This window comes from Hemiscyllium ocellatum, chromosome 8, assembly GCF_020745735.1.
Source record: "Hemiscyllium ocellatum isolate sHemOce1 chromosome 8, sHemOce1.pat.X.cur, whole genome shotgun sequence".
NCBI classification, from domain to species: Eukaryota; Metazoa; Chordata; class Chondrichthyes; order Orectolobiformes; family Hemiscylliidae; genus Hemiscyllium; species Hemiscyllium ocellatum.
Window position 1 is genome coordinate 75,757,755 of NC_083408.1, and position 20,581 is coordinate 75,778,335.

The 20,581-nt window shown below is 40.1% G+C and overlaps 1 protein-coding gene across 1 annotated transcript in view; it reads right to left on the reverse strand.

Annotated features, from left to right (window-relative positions):
- The window catches only part of tdrd9 (tudor domain containing 9), a 139,370-nt gene that overhangs the window by 86,400 nt on the left and 32,389 nt on the right, over positions 1-20,581 (reverse strand). The window contains 5 exon segments of the mRNA XM_060828974.1: positions 368-532; positions 2,965-3,045; positions 8,088-8,210; positions 10,965-11,186; positions 18,980-19,131. Coding sequence (XP_060684957.1) covers positions 368-532; positions 2,965-3,045; positions 8,088-8,210; positions 10,965-11,186; positions 18,980-19,131 — 743 coding nt within the window.

The window sequence follows — 20,581 nt, forward strand, 5'->3', positions numbered from 1 at the left end:
TCAAGACGACTTAAATGTCATGAGAGTTTCTGCCTGTACCACCTTTACAGGTAATGGGTTCCAACTCTGAATAATTAAAAAAAAAGACTTATCCTAACGTCCCCTCTAACCCTCCTCTCCCCTACTCTGGTCACTGATCACTCTACCATGGGAAAAAAAATTAATTCCTGCCTGTGCCCACAGAGGGCAATTGGATTATTAGAATAAAAGCCATCCTTAGCTCTGGAGAACATTAAAACACACAAATACTCCAAAGTCATGAAAGTTGAACATAAAATTTCAAATATGCACTTCCGTCTTGATTTCTATTTTTCAGAAAACCCAAAAAAAAGCTTATTTTGCAAAAAATTTTTATAAACCAACTCACCTGGAAATGGATCAGCTCTTTGAGATCATCAAGATAATATTCGTCAATGCTGTATGGGACCCCATCTACCTCAAATACATAGGCAGGGGTCAGGGTCTTTCGGAATGGTACTGCAAAGTAGTCTGCAAATTCCATGCAATTAATTGTAGCAGACATTAGAATCACCTGTGAGAATTTAACAAACACTTCTTTTCAAAATTAAAACAAAAATATTTTTAAACACTATAAGTACATAAGCACTCCAGATGCCATCCAATCAATGCATTATGGAGAAAATAAATTATAGGCTTAGGTTGTCCTTTCTTGTTTTGAATCCAGATCAATGCAGAGGTCCGTGGAGACTGAGTATTCTCAAGACAGATCAAGAGATTTCTAGATATTGAAAGGAAATTGGGATACAGCAAAAAATGGTATCATGGTAGAATGCTTCAGGGATGCTCCAGCTAAAAGGCAGAGCAGGCTCAGGATCTAAGTGGCCTATGCATGCTCCTATTTCTAAAGAACTTCAGCAACAGCAAGTTATAGCATCAATATTTATAAATATATAAATTTCTATGTTAATTTTATACCTATCCATGCTGACCTGTACCTGAATTATACCATAAGAAAGGTGCATCGCTGCAAGGAGATAGTTTAAATGTCATGTTAGAAACTGAAACTCCAATGAGGTTTCTCTTATAGTTTGGAGACACAGGATAGGGAAAACCAAGAAGGAATCGCATGGGAAAAAAAATTGCATTCGCTTAATGCCTCAGAATTTCGAAAGCACTTCCGCAGTAACACAAATCTTTAGGCAGTGTCTAAACTGCTGCGAAGAAATGCAGCAGGAAATCTGACCACAAGGATCCACAAACAATACCAAGATAAATCACAATTTCATCTGTTATATAGGGTTGAGCAGGACACCAAAAGAACTGGTATATTCCTGTTCAAATACTGCCATGCAATTGTTAATTCTCACCTCAAAAGGTCTGATGGCATTTTGGTTGAACACATCTGCCAAAAGAGATCAACACCTCTTCCAGTCTTATGCAGTATCAACTTCAATCAGTGCTTCTCAAATATGGACCACAATCCCCGCTGGAGTCAGAAACAACAAATGAATTCATGCCCACCACCCCACCCTTATGTAACAGTGGAAGAGTTGGGGCACAGTGCCTGTGCAGGTACTGAAGAGGGCCTGTTCAAAATAGCCAGAGAGGCAGGTGTAACTGGTGCCCATCCGCTTCCTTGATTTGGAGGAAATGGGAGGAGCTAAAGGAAATATTATTGAGGGTGATGACTAGTTTGGCAAGGTAGACGAGAGTATTGATAGAGGGGGACTGAATGGGTCTGTTGGAAAGGAAAAAGCGGAGGGCCTGGAAGCCATCCTTGTGGGGAGAACGTGTACACGGACTGGATGTCCATAGTAAAATTAAAGCACTGGGGGCCAGGAAACTGGAAGTTGCTGAAGAGATAGAGGGTGTAGTTGGTATCGTGGATAGAGGTAGGAAGTGCGTGAACTAAGGGAAAGAGGATGGAGTCGAGGTAGGAGTTCAGTGGGCCAGGGTAGTTGGGCTTGTGGATCTTGGGGATCAGGTAGAACTGGACAGTATAGGGCTGGGAAACCATGAGTTTGGAGACAGTGGAGGGGAAATCACCGGAGGCAACGAGGACACAGACAGTGCAGGTGATTTTGGCCTGATAGGGTATAGTGGGGTTGTGGGCAATGGGGAGGTAGGATGTGGTGATGAAGAGTTGGTGTTTGGCTTCTGTGACATAGAGGTCAGTTCTCATGGCAGAGGACAGCATGGAGGATGGACAGAGAGACTTCACATTGAGGGCACAACGCCAAATAAGTAGCTACTGGTCTTGTGTTTGTGCTGAACAGGGAGACAGCTGACAGATTTCCCCTGCTGACATGCCCAGACGAACAAGTGCCATCTTTATAGAGGACAATGGGCAACACAGCATTTGCATTAGACTAAGCAGGAGGTGAAAAGGACATCCACTGAGTCATCTATCACCAGGATTGTGAGCAGCATGGTTAAAGCCTACATAAGAATATGAAATCATGTTTTCACCCAGTAAACTAAAATATATTTTCCGACTGATATCATGTATTACATATTGATCTGCAATGTAGAAACATCAATAATTATACACTGAATGCTACAGAGCTTTTTTTTGGTGCCTGACGTTAGGTTGATTCTCAAGTGTTAAAATGGGGTTACACTGAAAAATAATTTGGGACAGACTGACCTAGATGACATGCGCAACACTTCATAATGAGGTGTGACCCAACAATGCTCTGATACGAAGCAGAAGTGCTACCACTGAACAAAATATAACACCATAGCATTGTTAGGAATTGTCAAATGTCACCAAACTGACCAAACTCCAAACAATTAACAAATATAAGCCCCAACAATTACGTGTTTCTTTAGTTCCTCACATGGCCTGAGCAACTCATTCAAAGCACATATAACATACTTTACAACACTGAATGAAATGTGCTATACTTTTGCACTAGATATTGCACAGATATAATTGTAAATATCTTGGTATAACTGGTAATCATCGAAGGAATCTATTTAGGCATTTTACGAAGGACTCACCTTAACAAACCGTGAATTTGTACGGAGTAGCTTACGGACAACCAGCAACAGAAAATCCATTTCTTCAGTGCGTTCGTGGACCTGAACATGATGACAATAAGTACAGAAGCTGCTCATTTTTCCTGTTTTTATGTCAGCTTTATGAAACCTTCACAATTATTCACAACATGTCATCTTTTTCCAATTATCATTTGAACCTAAAAGATCAGATATAGTCATAATCCTAGAACACATACAACTTCGAGTCAAAGTCAGAGATGCACAGCACAGAAACAGACCCTTCGGTCCAACCCGTCCATGCCAACCAGATATCCCAACCCAATCTCGTTCCACCTGCCAGCACCTGGCCCATAACCCTCCAAATCCTTCCTATTCACATACCTATCCAGATGCCTTTTAAATGTTGCAATTGTACTTACCTCCACCACTTCCTCTGCAGCTCATTCCATACACGTACCACCCTCTGCGTGAAAAAGTTGTACCTTAGATCTCTTTTATATCTTTCCCCTCTCACCCTAAACCTATGCCCTCTGGTTCTGGACTCCCCCAGCCCAGGGAAATGGCTTTGCCTGTTTATCCTATCCGTGCCCCTCAATTTTGTAAACCTCGATAAGGGTCACCCCTCAGCCTCCAACACTCCAGGGAAAACAGCCCCAGCCTGTTCAGCCTCTCCCTATAGCTCAAATCCTCCAACTCTGGCAACATACTTGTAAATCTTTTCTGAACCCTTTCAAGTTTCACAACATCTTTTCAATAGGAAGGAGGCCTATTGAACTGCACGCAATATTCCAACAGTGGCCTAACCAACGTCCCGTACAGCCGCAACATGGCGTCCCAACTCCTGTACTCAATATTCAGACCAATAAAGGAAATCATACCAAAAATCCTATCTACCTGCGACTCTACTTTCAAGGAGCTATAAACATGCACTCCAAGGTCTCTTTGTTTAGCAACACCCCCCAGGACCTTATCATTAAGTATATAAGTCCTGCTAAGATTTGCTTTTCCAAAATGAAGCACCTCACATTTATCTAAATTCAACTCCATCTGCCACGTCTCAGCCCATTGGCCCATCCGATCAAGACCCCGTTGTAATCCGAGGTAACCCTCTTTGCTGTCCATTACATTTCCAAATTTGGTGTCACCTGCAAACATACTAACAATACCTCTTATGCTCACATCCAAATCATTCATATAAATGAAGAAAAGTAGTGGACCCAGCACTGATCCTTGCAGCACTCCACTGGTCACAGGTCTCCAGTCTGAAAAACAACCCTCCACCACTACCCTCTGTCTTCTACCTTTGAGCCAGTTCTGTATCCAAAAGACTCCCTGTATTTTGTGAGATCTAACCTTGCTAACCAGTCTTCCATGGGAAAGCTTGTCAAACGCCTTACTCAAGTCGATATAGATCACATCTACTGCTCTGCCCTCATCAATCCTCTTTGTTGCTTCTTTAAAAAACTCCAAGTTTGAGAGACACAATTTCCCATGCACAAAGCCATGCTGACTAATCCTAATCAGTCCTTACCTTTCCAAATACATGCACATCCTGTCCCTCAGGATTCCCTCCAATATCTTGCCCACCACAAATATCAGGCTCATTGATCTATAGTTCCCTGGCTTGTCCTCACCACCTTATAAGGAGCTTTTCGAGAGTTCAGGAAATCGGTTTAATTTGCTTTCCCATGCCAAACTTTCACCCCCAATTTGCTAGAAACTGCAGACTCTTGCTTGGCTCGCAAGTACAACAACTTTCCAAAGTCTCATCCATGTCTAATCCTTTTGACAAACATCAAGCCAGACTGAGCAATACAGGAGAGGAAATCTCAGTTGATATCTGTTTCATCCCTAACGTTAACTACCAACCTAACAAGTGTTTCCTACATTGAACTGAGTTTGCTTGACATAACAGAGAAAATCCCTGGAACACATTTAGGGCTAGACTGGGCAGCTCCCAAAAATGGATTCAGAGCTCCAGTTGCACAAATATCCCACAATCACTGGATGCAAATATTTTGTAGTAAATAAGAACATAAGATGAAAACTAGGAGCAGGAGCAGGCCACCTGGACTTTGAAGTCTGCTCCGCTATTCAAGGTGATCATGGTTGATATTTTTGTGGCCTCAGCTCCACTTACCCACTCTCTCACTATAGCCTTTAATTCTTTTACTGTTCAAAAAATCTTAACTTTAAGAACATTTATTCAGGAAGCCTCAACCATTTCATTGGGTAAGGAATTCCATAGATTCACAAACCTCTGGGTGAAGACGTTGCTTCTCAATTCCGTCCTAAGCTGCTCTCCCTAATTTTGAGGCTATGCCTCTTAACCTAGTTTCACGCACCAGTGGAAACATCCTCTCTACTTCTATCTTATCTATTCTCTTGATAGTTTTATGTTTCTACAAAATTCTTCTGAATTCCAATGAATATAATCCCAATCTACTCAGTCTCTCCTCATAAGCCAACCCTCACAACTCCAGAATCAACCTAATGAACCTTCTTTACACCCCCTCCAGTGCCAGTAATCTTTCTCAAAGTAAGGCAACCAAATATCCAAGTGTGGCTTCACCAGCACCTGATACAGCTGCAACACAACCTCCCTGTTTTTAAACTCAACGCAATGAAGGAAAAAATTCCATTTGCTTTCTTAATTAACTGTTGCACCTGCAGACTTACCTTCTGCGATTCTGCACAGCAGTGTGCTGCAATTTCCTACCGTTCAAGTAATAGCCTTTTTTACTGTTATTCCTACCAAAATGGATGACTTCACATTTACTAATGCTGTGATCCATCTGTCAGACCTTTGCCCACTCACTTGAACTGGCTACATCCCTTTGCAAGACTTCACAGTCGTCTGCACACTTTACTCTACCATGTATCTTAGTGTCAGCCTCAAACTTGGTTACACTACATGTGGTCCCCAACTCGAAATCATCTCTAATTGCAGTCCCAAGACTGATACCTGAGCACACCACTAGTCACTAACTGTCAACCATAATAGCATTTATTTATTCCCACACTTTGCTTCCTGTTGGTTAACCAATCCTTGCTAAGACACTGCCCATAATGCCTTGCACCTTTATCTTAGGCAGCAGCTTTCGGTGCGGCACCTTGTCAAATTCCTTTTGGAAATCTAGATACACTACATCTACTGGGTCCTCGGTGTCCACCATACTTGTAATGTCTTCATAGAATTCCAAAAGATTAGTTACACATGACCTGTTCCTTCATGGCCCTATGCTGTGTCTGCCCAACCGGACAATTTCTATCTTGATGCCTTGTTATTTCTTCCTTGATAATAGACTCAAACATTTTCCCCACTATAGAAGCTAAGCCAACTGGTATATAATTCCCCATCTTTTGTCTACCTCCCTTTTTCAACAGTGGCTGTTTTTCAATCCACTGGAGTTCAGTCAATTTTGAAAAATTACCACAAGTGCATTTGCTATTTCTCCTACCATTACTTTTAGCACCCTGGGATGTATTCCATCAGCGCCAGGAGACTTGTCTACCTTGAGCTCCATTAGCCTGCCCAACACTATCTCCTTCGTGATGATGATTGTTTCCAGGTTCTCACCTATCTTCATCTCTGTCAATTTCTGGCATGTTATTCATGTCCTCCACTGCGAAGAGCAACACAAAACACCTATGCAATGCCTCGGCCATTTCCTCACATTTCATTACTAAAACCCCCTGCTGTTCAGAGATGCTTTAACACACCTGTGGAGCAGATAGGACTTGAACCTCAATCTCCAGGATCAAAGGTAGAGACAATACCCCAGCTGAATTGCTCCTCGGACTGCTGTGCTTTACCAGCATCACTAATCCAGAATATAGTTTCTAGCATCTGCAGTCATTGTTTTTACCTCATTATCTCCTTCTCACAGGCAATTAAAGTTGAGCAACAAATGCTTTACTTAATGGTGACACTCATAATCAAATAGTACAAAAAGTTAAGGGAACCAATCAGACAAACAGCATAATTGATCCATCCACTTAATGTCCAAGGCTGTGAACTGTGGTGGGAATTTCACCTCCTGACCAATGTTGCCTCTAAAAGAGAAAATAGACAGCATATATAATAGGAGGGTCTGAAAGGGGAAAGCATTTTCAGTTTCTTGGTAATCATCAAGTACCTACTGCAGTAAGGAGATGTGAACATGTAAAATGATTTGATAACATAGTCAGGTACACTAACATGAAACGTAAACTTTGCGAACATGATTAGATAGAGATATGGGTGAGTAAATGCGTAATATTTTGATTGGAAGCTTGTTATCTGCATAAATTGTCTAAAAGCCTTGTTCTTGCAATCAATACTTGAGCTGTATGCCATTTTTGGATATGTACGTCTCCCAGGCATGCAAACTGAGTTTAAACAAATTAATCTGAGTCCTATCTGGTCTAAAAGGAAACAAAGGATTAACTTCACTTTTTCAATTACGAGTTACTTGTGTGCACAGCAGCTCCAACGCTCCACACATACAGAATAGCATCAACTTGCCAATTATGGCACAGTCAGTTCCGGATGTTGCTAGTACATACCTCGGAGGCCTGTGCAGCCAGCAAGAAATTTAGAGGCCACTCTGCTCATGACTCCAAAGAACCTATCCTCCAGCCATAAAACATTACATTTTGATACCTAGCTAAGTCAAAAAAAGCTCATCATCACCCAGAACAAAGCAACCCACTTTCCATGTTTGTCCATTCAATATATATTAAATATTCACTTCCCCCTCAGCACTGACACACCAGAAGACAATGGAGCAGAAAATAAACCATTTGGTCCACTGAGTTTGCTCTATCATTCAATCATGGCTGATATGTTTCTCAACCCCATTATCCTCCCTTCTCCCCATAACCTTTGGTCCCTTTAACAATCAAGAACTCTATCTTAAAATAATGCAATGAACCTGCCTTCACAGCTTCTTAACTATATTGTATGTGTACAGACATCATATGGACTTCACTTTAAGGAGGCTGCCAATCAGCCTCAATGGCAATTAGGGACTGGTAAATACACAAAGATCTTAGGAATGATTTTTTGGTTAAATCAAGCTTCAACATTTAATAATGAGAAAGATATCATTTAATAATGAGAAAGACGGAAAATATCCTACTTCATCAATGAAGATGTGTGTAAATTCAGTCAAGCATTTTGCGTTAACAATTTTTTGAAGCAGAACACCTGTTGTCATGTAAGTTAGTTGAGTGTCTGCACCAACTTCTTTTTCTAATCCAACCTATTTCAACAACAAAAAACATGAAATTATTCAAAGTAATAACAGATATTAGGATTTCGAAGAAAAATAAATTAGGTGCATTAACTGAAATCTACTTTCAAACTGATGCAACATGCCAACACAATGATGCATACAATTTCTATGAAACATTTCTTCTGTGCCACTGGAATTTCAGTTGTCTTATTTTACTCAAAATTAATTTTTGACCCAGAACTGAGGAAAGGTCACCAGACCCGAAATGTTAACTCTGATATCTCTTCACAGGTGCTGCCAGACCTGTTGAGCTTCTCTGGCAATTTCTGTTTTGTTCCCTCTTTTCTTTGCTTGTCATTTGTGTTTGTCTAAATGCCTCTTAAACTTTGTTTAGCAGAGTGATATTAAGTTTCAAAAGTCTAAGCCCAATTGTATAAAAGGTGCTAGGAAGAAGCTCAGATTCTCAAAATGGGAAAATGACGCCACAATTAAGTTAAGCTCTATAAACATGAAATAGAAGGAAATTACCTCTGTGAAACTACTGGTAATGAGGGATTTGATTGATAGAGTAGTACTTTTAGCAAGTGTTTCTCAATCTTTAAATGTGCATTATACGCAAATAGTTTAATTTATTGTATTTTATCTTCACTATTTTTTGCGAAATAAACATATGTTTCATTGTTTAAAACAAATCTGCAGCTTTACATATTTGCATTTCAGTGAAAGACACATAGCAAAACCAAAAAAAAACTTCTATCAAGTCAGATTTTGGACTGGGATCTGACTTGTGTAGTCAAATCATCAGTTGAAATGACTACTCCATCCATGATTAATTTGTCTTCAACATCAGCCACAGAAATTTTAATAATAGTAAGAGCCCAGATGTTTTGCTGGAAAGGTAATTGTTACCAAATCATAAACTGGAGTTGCACTTGAGGATCACATGGAAAATTCAACAAAGTTGAACCGACAGAAATTTCTGTAGCTTCCTATAGGCTTTTGTCCAGTATCTGAAAACCTCTGTACATGTCCCAAATCCAGTTTAGAGTTGGAGACTTCAGATGGATCAAATTCATTTAACTGAATAGTTAGCCAGGAAAGTTTAGAGATGAAAACCTGTTTTAACCCAAACTATAAAACTGCAGCCTCCCCCACAAAAGTACTTCCCGACCATCCATGGACACTCTGAGTTCTGCACTGAGGACAGACCCCACAGCAAGACCTCTGACTGACTGCCATCAAACCCTTCCACGTAGTAACTATCAAACCATATTTCCCATATCCCTATGAATCCCACTTTGATCTAACCTGATTCAACTTCCCATACCTGATTCCCACAACCACTACTCACACTTGACCCAATTCCTTTCACTCTGATCTCGAGCAGACCCACTGCCCAGGGAATATTCGTGTATACCTGGCCCTCTCACATGACCCATACAACCCCCTCATATGGGAGCCGATCCCCTCAGTATTTACACTCTTATCTTCACTCAGTGGCTGTCAAAAATAGCTCGAGTATCTTTAGCCTTCAGAATACTGCACTGCCTACAGCATAAGTGGACACAGTTTCAGCACTATTCCAGCTCACAGAAGGCGCAGCATTTTTTTTTGTGGGGGGGGGGGGTGCAGTGCAGAGAGAAAAAGAGTATTGATAGTGCAGATTAAGTGACCGGAAAGTGAGAATGACAAAACAATGATTAAATGTAGAGGATACACAGTCTCACTGGAGTGGGACGAAGGGATAGAGCACATGGTGATGGAGAATGCAACAAGCAAAGCTATAAGAAAAGGACAAAAACGTGACTGGGTTCACAATCTGTAGGTATTAAACTCAATATTAAGTCTGGAAGGTTGCGAGGTACCTAGTTTGAAGATGAAATGTTGTCCCTCCAATTTGCACTATGATCCTCTGGTGTATTGCAGCATTACAGGACAGACAAGTGGGCATGCGAGCAGAATGCTGTGTTAACATGACCAGCTACAGGAAGGCTGAGGTCACGCTTGTGCACATACTGATGGTGTTCTGCAAAGTGGACATCCAGTCTACATTTGGTTTCTCTATTGTAGAGTAGACCATACTGGGTCCAACAACAAACCAGGTTGGAGGTGGTACAGGTGAAATGCTGCTTTACCTGGAAACACTTAAGGTTCCTGGATGGTGAGCAGGGAGGAGGTGAAGGGGCAAGCATTGCATCTTCTACAGTTACAAGAGAAGTTGCCATGGGAAGGAGATGTGATGTTGGTAGTCGAGGAATGGAATAAGGTGTCCCGGAGACCAGGGAGTCCATTCCTTGAGCACGCACCCAGTTTTCCACCCCAACCCCCAAACCTCCCACTATTTCATAAATGTTGCCTTTTCCACACTTAATGTCAGCTCTGATGAGAGTCACCTATACTCAAAATGTCAGCTGGGTCTCTCTCCATGAATGCTACCTGATCTGCTCTGACTCAGTTATTCTGAAGATCTGCTAATGAAAATCTTCATTTCCAGTTAAGGAATTTAAATAAACTAGAATTTTGGATTAAATTTCTCCCTTGTAAAAAAAATCCAAGGTGTCAAACACATGTGTTTATTCTTAAAGTAGCACTTTATTCAAAAAAAAATGGAGAAGATAAAAATCAAACACTTTTGGCAGAATAGAGAATATAAAATATATTTAAAGCCACTAACACAATAGTTGTTAACACTGATCAGTCACATAAGAAAAAAACTTTCAAAGATAATATTATGAGCATCATAAAGAAGTGTAACCTTTACAAGTGGCAGAATCAACATACCTGATATCCAACCAAGCCTCCTATTGACAAACAACGTTCTTTGCAGATCCAGCGTGCAATACTGATTGCTCCAATTTTTCGTGGCTGTGTTACAACAATATTGCAGAATGCAGGTTTCTTTAAATAGTATTCAAGAATATACTGAGGCAGTTGTGTACTCTTACCACTGCCCGTTGCACCTCGGACGATGACTACGGAGTTATTTTCAATGAGATCAACAAGCTACAATGACAAAATGAAAGCTCGTTAAGATTAAACAGTGAAATTAATCTCAGCACAAGCAGATCTGATTACATAATGGAGGTCACTGGACAAAAAAAATGACCTGGACCATCCCATAGTGTACAAATTAAGATGTCAGCGGTTTCAAAATCTGAACTCAATTTTTCAAAACATAGGAATCGGCAAACAGAGTGCAATCTTCTATTTGGGCCTTACACATCAATGAAATGAGGCCAAATGGAACAACTTCAGAACCTCTCCCCATACTTGCATGTGCCAAAATTTTAACTATTAGTGAATTGAAAATGATAGATAATCTTCTCATGCTAAAATGAACTGCCATTTAACATTCTTTCAGGGCATTCTTCATCCATCTGGTTTTAATAATAACTCCAGCGTGAACAAAGCAAAACTGCTTATCAAGGTTCTCAGTTGCATTAAACCAGAATGAGCAATAAATATCTTCAAAACAATATCAACATCAAGGATGGATAAGCATGCAAGCACCTTTTCTTGACCACATTTACTTAATGCTATGTATTTGACTAACTGCTAAAACACTCAGATGTTAGTGTAATCAGCAATTCAGAAACAGGAAATCTTCAAAAGTAGCAATAATTTTAAGTGTCTTTTTTTGGCCAAGGTTGTGTTCCAATTCATTTGCTAATCAAATTAACATCTTCTGTGAACCAACAGAATTGGTCAGTGCTTTGGAATGTTATTTTTAAAAGACTGTTAGAAATGTTTGGTAAATTTGAGAATGATTTAGTCCTGTTTATGCAGCTGAAATAGATTTATCATAGCATTTCCAATCAGAGTATCTAGTTTAGTACCTGAGAGCAACCCAACTTTTAAATCATTAAAAATTACTCTAGAAACTACACAACACTTGTTAGTTTTATCATGTACAGTAATGAGTTTCTGAGCACATTAAAAGATGATTATTCGTGTCACCATTACCAAGATGAACACATGAATCATAATACTCTCTAGATGTTTCACAGACTTTTGTAATTAGTGGAAACTTATTTAATAAGGGGCCTGGGTCAATTTTTAAAAATGAATCTTGCACTCTTAAATTCACATAATGGATAACTAGCAGTGGACATAGTGTGCTTGATATTTCACAAATCATAGGTGCTGTATTGGACAACTTTGGGCTCCACCACTTCCTCCTTAGTTCCCATCCATTAGCTGCCAAATTCTACAGAGACTCAGGCCCCTTCACCTCCCATTCGGCCCACTGCATCTGTGTCCTGAATCCAATGCCATCTCTGTCACACTATGCAGCTCTACCCACAGCAAAGTGGCCCCGTTGGAAGAGTGATGGCAGCTATTTTAGACCGATGCAAGGTCTTAGGTCTGAGTGAGAGTGGCAATGTGTTCCACATTCTGGAGATCATAGATTACGCCTGGAAGATTCCTAATATCAGGCCTTTCCCTTTGATTTGACATTACCTTTCACTTTTCACGTTGGCCACGGTGCTTCTATCTCCAGTTGAGTATTCTTGAAGCAATATACTTTTCATGGGATCCCGAATGTTTGCTCCAGGGTACAAGAGGTTGAGAGTAGTGAGGTCATAAATAAGGTTTCAAGGTCGCAGGAAAATGACTTTAAGTGTGTCTACTTCAACATCAGGAGAATCTAGAATAAGTGGATGAACTTGTAGCATGTATCTGGGACTTCGACATTGTGGCCATTTCAAAGACATGGATAAAAAAACAGATAGGAATGTCATTGCAGGTTCCAAGGTTTAAATGTTTCAGTAAGAACAGGGAAGGTGGTAAAAGAGGAAGAGGTTTGGCATTGTTAGTCAAGGACAGCATTACGATGGCAGAAAGGACATTTGATGAGGACTTGTCGACTGAGGTAGCATGAGTTGAGGTTAGAAACAGGAAAGGTAATGTCAACCTGTTGGGAGTTTTCTATAGGCCTCTGAAAGGTTCCAGAGGAAAGGATTGCAAAGATGATGCCGAATAAGAGTGAAAGTAACAAGATACAGGTATAATTGCTTGTGTTCAAAATGGGAAGCCCATTTTCCAACAATGCAGGACAAATTCAATTTAGCATCTGGGTACTTCTTACAAGAAAAAATGCAATTGAAAAACTCTTTGAGAAAGTTTACTGTTGCACAGAGACTCGTGTTGCAATACCTCAAACTATGTCATAACAAAAACAAAGAAAATTTACAGCCCAGGAACAGGCCCTTCACCCCTCCAAGCCTGAGCCGATCCAAATCCTGTCGGTCAATTCTTAAGCATCTGTATCCCTCTACTCCCACCTACTCATGCATTTATCCAGACGGATCTTAAAATAATCTACCATGCCTACCCCAACCACCTCTGCTGGCAATGCGTTCCAAACACCCACCACCCTCTGTGTGAAGTACTTGCCATGTGTATCCCCCTTAAACCTTTCACCTCTCACCTTGAAAGCATGACCTCTCGTTATTGAATCCTTCACCCTGGGAAAAGCTGGTCTCTATCCACCCTGTCTATACCCTTCATGATTTCATAAACTTCAATCAGGTCCTCCCTCAATCTCCTTTTATCGAAAAAAAACCTAACTTACTCAACCTTTCTTCATAGCTAGCACCTTCTATACAAGGCAACATCCTCCTAAACCTTCTGTGCACCCTCTCCAAAGCGTCCACATCCTTTTGGTGTTAAAGGAACAGGACTGCACTTAAAAATGTTCTGAGTTATCTGGGAAGCTCCAATTCACTTTAACATTTCTTTAAAATATATCCATTTAAGTAATGGAACAATTCAATCTATTTTAACCATTTCAAAATTCTCACTCATTATAAATGTCCTAGTTTTGATTTGATCAAGTTGACTGGTGAAATACATGAGTCAGTGGTTCTGGCTGAGACTGTGTGTTATGGGGTTCCATTTACACTTGAGAATGTTTCTTTATTTACAATCAGAACAGTTATCCGAACAAAACACTCTCCACCTGCCTCGCTCAGATAATCAAGCAAGAGTTAGAGACAAGGAGTGGGCGGGGGGTTGGGGTAAGGCAATTATGATGCAATTAGGCAAGATTTAGGATGCATACGGTGGGAAAGAAAACTGCAGGGGATGGGCACAATTGAAATATGGAGCTTATTGAAGGAACAGCTAATGCATGTCCTTCCTAAGTATGCATCCGTCAGGCAAGGAGGAAGTGGTCAAGCAAGGGAACCGTGGTTTACTAAAGAAGAAGTTGAATCTCTCGTCAATCAGAAGGAGGCTATGTAAAGATGAGACGTAAAAGCTCAATTAGAGCACCAGAAAGGACCTAAAGAGAGAGTCAAGAAGAACCAGGAGAGGATATGAGAAGTCTTTGGCAGATAGGATCAAGGAAAACCCTAAAGCTTTGTGTAGGTATATCAGCAATAAAAGAATGACTAGAGTAAGATTCAGACCTGTCAAGAACAGCAGTAGGAAATTGTGGAGTCCAAAGAGAAAGGAGAGGTGCAAAATGAATATTTTTCCTGTGTGAATACTGACAAAAATGATAATGTTGTCGTGAAGAATACGGAGACACAGGCAATTAGACTAGATGGAATTGAGATTCATAAGGAGGAGGTGTTAGCAATTCTGAAAAGTGTGAAAGTAAGACAGTCCCCTGGACCAGATGGGATTTATCCTAGGATTCTTTGGGAAGCTAGGGAGGAGACTGCACAGCCTTTGACTTTGATCTTTATGTCAGCATTGTCTAAGGAATAGTGCAAGAAATAGTAAATGTTGTTCCCTTGTTCAAGAACAGAAGTGGAGGCTATCCTGGTAATGACAGACCAGTGAGCTTTACTTTGGTTCAGGCTAAAGTGTTGGAAAGGATTTTAAGAGTAGGATTTATAATCATCTAGAAAGGAATAAATTGATTAGGGATAGTCATAGTTTGTGAAGGGTAGGTAGTGCCTCATAAACCTTGTTGAGTTCTTTGAGATGGTGACCAAACAGGCATTTGAGAGTAAAGCAGTTAATGTGGCGTATATGGATTCAGTAAAGCATTTGATGAGATTCCCCACAGTAGGCTAATGCAGAAAATAGTGGCATGGAATTGAGGGTGATTTAGCAGTTTGGATCAAAATTGGCTAGCTGAAAGAAAAGAGAGGGTGGTGGTTGATGGGAAGTGTTCATCCTGGGAGTTCAATTATTAGTGCTGTTCCACAAGGATCTGTTTTGGGGTCAGTGCGGTTTGTCATTTTCATAAATGACCTAGGTGAGGACATGGAAGGACGGGTTAGTAAATTTGCAGATGACACGAAGGTTGGTGGAGGTGTGGATAGTGCCGAAGGATGTTGTGGGTTACAGAAGGACATAGATAAGCTGCAGAGCTGGTAAACTGAGTTAAGTACACAAAAGTGTGAGATGATTCATTTTGGAAGGAGTAACAGGAATGCAGAGTACTGGGCTAATGGCGAGATTCTTGGTAGTATGGATGAGCAGAGAGAATTCTGGGTCCATGTGCCTAGATCCCTGAAAGTTGCCACCCAGGTTGATAAGATTGTTAAGAAGACATACAGTGGGTTAGCTTTTATTGGTAGAGAGATTGAGTTGAGTTTCAGAGCCATGACATGATGTTGCATCTGTACAAAACTGGTGCAGCCTTACTTGGAGTATTATACACAGTACTGGTCATCGCATTGTAAGGAGGGCATGGAAGCACTGGAAAGGGTTCAGAGGAGATTTACCAAGATATTGCCTGGTATGGAGGGAAGGTCTTATGAGGAAAGGCTTGAGGCTGTTTTCATTAGAGAGAAGATAGTTAAGAGGTGACTTAATAGAGGCATACAAGATAATCAGACGTTTAGATAGGATGGACAGTGAGAACCTTTATCCTTGGATAGTGATGGCTAGGACAAGGGGACATAGCTTTAAATTGAGGGGTGGTAGATATAGGACAGATGTCAGAGGTAGGTTCTTTACTCAGTGGTAAGGGCATGGAATGCCCTGCCTGCAACAGTTGTAGACTCACTGTTTAGATGGTCATTGGATAAACATATGGATGATAATGGAATTGTGTAGATTAGATGGGCTTCAGATTGTTTCCATAGGTCGACACAACATCATAGAGGGCCGAAGGACTGATACTTTGCTGTATCAGTCTACGTTCTAAGCATTACAAACTTTTTAGTGTACTTTTCCAACCCACCAGAGCCAGCTTCTGCCTCACATCTTCAGAATTTCACATGTAGACTGAAGGGATTAGTTTCAGATGAAATGCATCTTTTTCAAACTTAACAGAATGCTATACTATTAGTCACTACTTCTAAAGGTTTTTTTTACACAAGATTGTTAGTCAGCCTTCTCTCATCTCACAATATGTGATCTGAAACGGTCTGTGCTGTTGTTGGTTCCTCAACACATTGATCCAAAAACTTATCCGACATGCCAAGAATTTTCCTTCAGATCATTGCTGCTCATTAGATTTACCAAGCCCACATGTGGATTCAAGGTATCCATGATTATTGCATTTGCCTTGCTTCATGCATCTCCAATTTCCTGATTTATACTTTGTCCCACATTACCATTTTGGTTTGGTGGCCTGTAAATCACATCTATCAATGTTTGCTGGCCTTTGCACTTGTTTATTCAAAACAAACAGGTTCTACATCCTGTTTTTCAGTTTAGGAGATATCTCTCAATAATACACTGCTCCAGTGTTATCAGCAGTTCTTTTTTTCCTTTCTGCCTAACTCTCTTAGTTCCAAATATCCTTTAACATACAGTTCCCAGTCCTGGTCACAAGGTCTCAACAATGGTAATTAAATTGCACCCTTTCATTTTACAAATACATCAATTCATTTATCTGTGTATGCATTCTGAGAAAAAGGCAAAATTAAGAGTACTTTAACACTATTTTATAATTAAATGTGAATTCATTCTACAAATTATTTCTGGTGATTTCCATTTGAATTTACAGCTTTTCAATTTCCAATAATCAACTTGGTTTTCACTCTGAATCTTCGCCTGCCCTGTTTAAACCTTCCCCAATAGCAGTAGCAACCCTTTTCATTTTCATTTGCTCAATGTTTTGTACTTACCAGCATAAAGTACATGAATAATAGTTAGGTAACTGCTTTCAGAGCTCCTGCTTTTCAGTCTGCTGCAAAGTTCCATAAATTATATTAATCTTTCTACTACATCACTGATACTAATCTGGACCAGAAACTCAGACTCTTCACCATCTCACAAATGAACGCCAGAGGCTGCAGGATATTCTTGAACCTAGCACCCATGGGGTAATACATCACCTTACAAGACAAGTCTATGACCAAATAAATGCCCATCAGTTCCCCTAACATTGAAATCACCACCATCGGTCTTCTAGTTATCTTGCTCTCCAACCTGTTCCCAGACCACAAGCTTGGATCCCTGCATATTTTTTCACAAAACATTGCCCTCACCTAAATCCAATGTTTAAAGAAGTGCTTGAGTGAGTTTGACTCAGGGACACTTGTACTACCTGCCTGGTCTTTGTTGACCTATTCCCACTCTTCGTGCCTGATTTTAATCTGTATTGTGACCACTTGGTTAAACATGCTAGCACTGATTAAATTTCAAAATAACATGACCACACATTTGCAGCTGGAAACACTTTGTGCGCAGTGATCATCTAAATCAGATGAAATATCCACAATTTCCCATATGGTTAATTCATGCAGACCAGCCATGCCTCATGCTGAATTTCAGAGAAGTTATTTAAAATGGAGATAAAGTCGTACAAAGTAAAACTACGAACCAATTAGCTCCAATGAATGTAACTAACTATCTGGAGAGCTTTTCTCAGCTGCTCCTTTAAGCAACACAGACTGCTGGTCTCTTGCATAGTCCTCAAAGTGCTATTGACTGTCTTTGCTTACCTATTCCTCTCAGTACAATAAACTGCCTTCTCTGGGTTGCTGACTATCCACCACAACAAAATTCTTTCCTTCACCTGCTCTTCTCAGAGTCACAAATGGCCTACAACAGGGTCTTCCACACACCCTCTTACGAGTTGCTAATCCTTGTCTTGGGACCTTTCTCTCATTCCTCATCTTGTCGACTTTAACCATTCGCTCCCTTTCCATGCCTCGGTACTTGCTCAATACCTTGTTACATCTCTAAACAACTTCTAGTCCAACAAGAAATCATCAACCTGAAGCAGAGATTCTGTTCCACTGCCCACCAACTTAGCCTATTTTCGGTTTTGTGTGTGTGTGTAGTTCAGTTGATAGATTTGTGCATTCAAATTCAACTTCAGGCCTTGAGTGCCAAAGTCAAGACTCTCACACACACGGAAGAAATGAGACAAAACTGAAGCCTTTTTTGGCCCTACTTGATAGACATTAAAATCCAAAGCCATTATTTCAAGCAATGGACTGTGTGTCCTGCACAACATTTAGCCTTCTATCAACATTAGAAGAAAACATATTATCTGGTCATTATTACATTACTGTTCATGTGACCTTATTCTGTGTAGGCTGACTTTTAAGTCTCACATTACAACATCTATGCTTCAACAAAGGCTGCAAAGAGCTTTGAAACATTTGCCTAGTGTGAAAGGTATATTATAAAATCTTTTCTGTTACTTACTTCAGTATAAAAGAATTGATACAACTTTCTATATCCATTCAGTTTCTTTCTGTAATCAAAATATTAATTGAGTGATAGGCTGCACGAAAACATTGATTAATTTTATGGTAATATGAAAAATGTGCCTTCCAACAAAGACTTTCTGTGCACTTATACCTGATCATTCATGTGCTCAACATTTCCTTATGGCATAGGAATAAATAACACAATCTGAAGTGCTTCCCTACCTGTTCTCTATGTTTAGTGATTGGCAATTCTGGATATCTATAGTCGGCTACTTGCATCATACTTATTGTCTTTAATGTGGAAAGACGAGGTCTTGATGTCAGAAGGGAAATGCCAGGAAGGTATTCATCATCATTCTCCAACAGGGTGCTGTCTACCTCCAGAAGACATTCAAAGGTTAGTTTAATAAAAATACTATTTTTTCCGAAGGTAAATATATCTTATATGTAAAAGCATCAAACTTTAAATTACCAAGTGTTGTCAAAATAGTCAGTATTTTGCTATTCACCAATATTAAATGTAATAGCAAGTAGACATCATACAAACATAATCCTGCAAATTAATCTCAAGCAATTTACAATTTTTGTTTAATTCCACATTCAACAGGGTAATTTTCAGATTACCACCTGACCATACAACAGATACTGCAGATCAGCTCCCCAATAACTTAAGTGACATAATATCTCAGAAACACAACAATTAACTAGCACAACAATGCATCAAAAGCAATTCTGCAAGCTTTACTGATTGGAAGAGTCTAATACTTTAAGAAATACATTTTAGGAAGTGGCATTTTTACATGCATCACATCAAGAGTTTCCACTGCAAAATAATCAGAGTGCCAAAACTCAACAGTGAGCTTATCTGAAGAAATAGACATTAGTTTACTTGAAGGACAAGCAAAGCAAGACAAAATGTTCACAAAAGGCCTCCAGAGAATAATTAATTTTAATTAATTAGGTTAAAATTTATAGAACAAATGCCTAGCAATTTCTATTTCATGGCAAGAAAGGGATTGGGGAACTCAAAAAAAGAGAAAAGGAGATTAAAGTGAGCCATCTTAATGCTGATGAACATATGATAGAGTTACATCTGCAAACATAGGAAATAAAATAGCTTAACAAGAGCCAAAGCTCATTCAAAGATAGGATTTTATTTTCATTAATTCAGGGCATGCGAGCATAGCTAACAAAGCAAGCATTTTTTTAACCGCCGTAATTTGTCTTAGAATGTGGTAGCGAATGGTTTTCTTTAACATCTGCAGCCCACATGGTACAAGTACACTGACAGTTGTTCAGGAGCAAGATCCTAATTTTTCACTCAACTGAAGTGTCAGAAAGGGCAATGCTTGGCTTGGAGGGGAACTTGCTTTTGCTGTGGTCCCCATGCTCACATTGCCCTTGCCCTTCTAACTGATTAAGGTTCTGAGTTTGAAACGTGCTTCTGAATAGGTAGCAGGAGATTGCTGAAATGTATCTTGCAGACAATACATAATACTGCCACTCTTGACCAGTGATAGACAAGTAAATGCTTAAAATGTTCAACCGGATTCAAGATGGCGGCGACCCAGCAAGTCTGAGTCTGTAGTGCTCTGCCTAAGCTTCTGGCAAAGTGTGGCACCCGCCTCCACCTCACCCTTTAAATCATTTAACATAGCTTTTGCCCAGCGTAGTTAGTCAATTTACAACAAACATGGATAGTTTGGTGTTGTTTTTAAAATGACTAAAGGAAAAAAAATTCCCGCAGCTCACAACAAGCAGGAACCCACCCCGCAGCAGCGGAGACGTCTGTGGCTGCCTCAGGGACTTCCCTGCGGAGGTGAG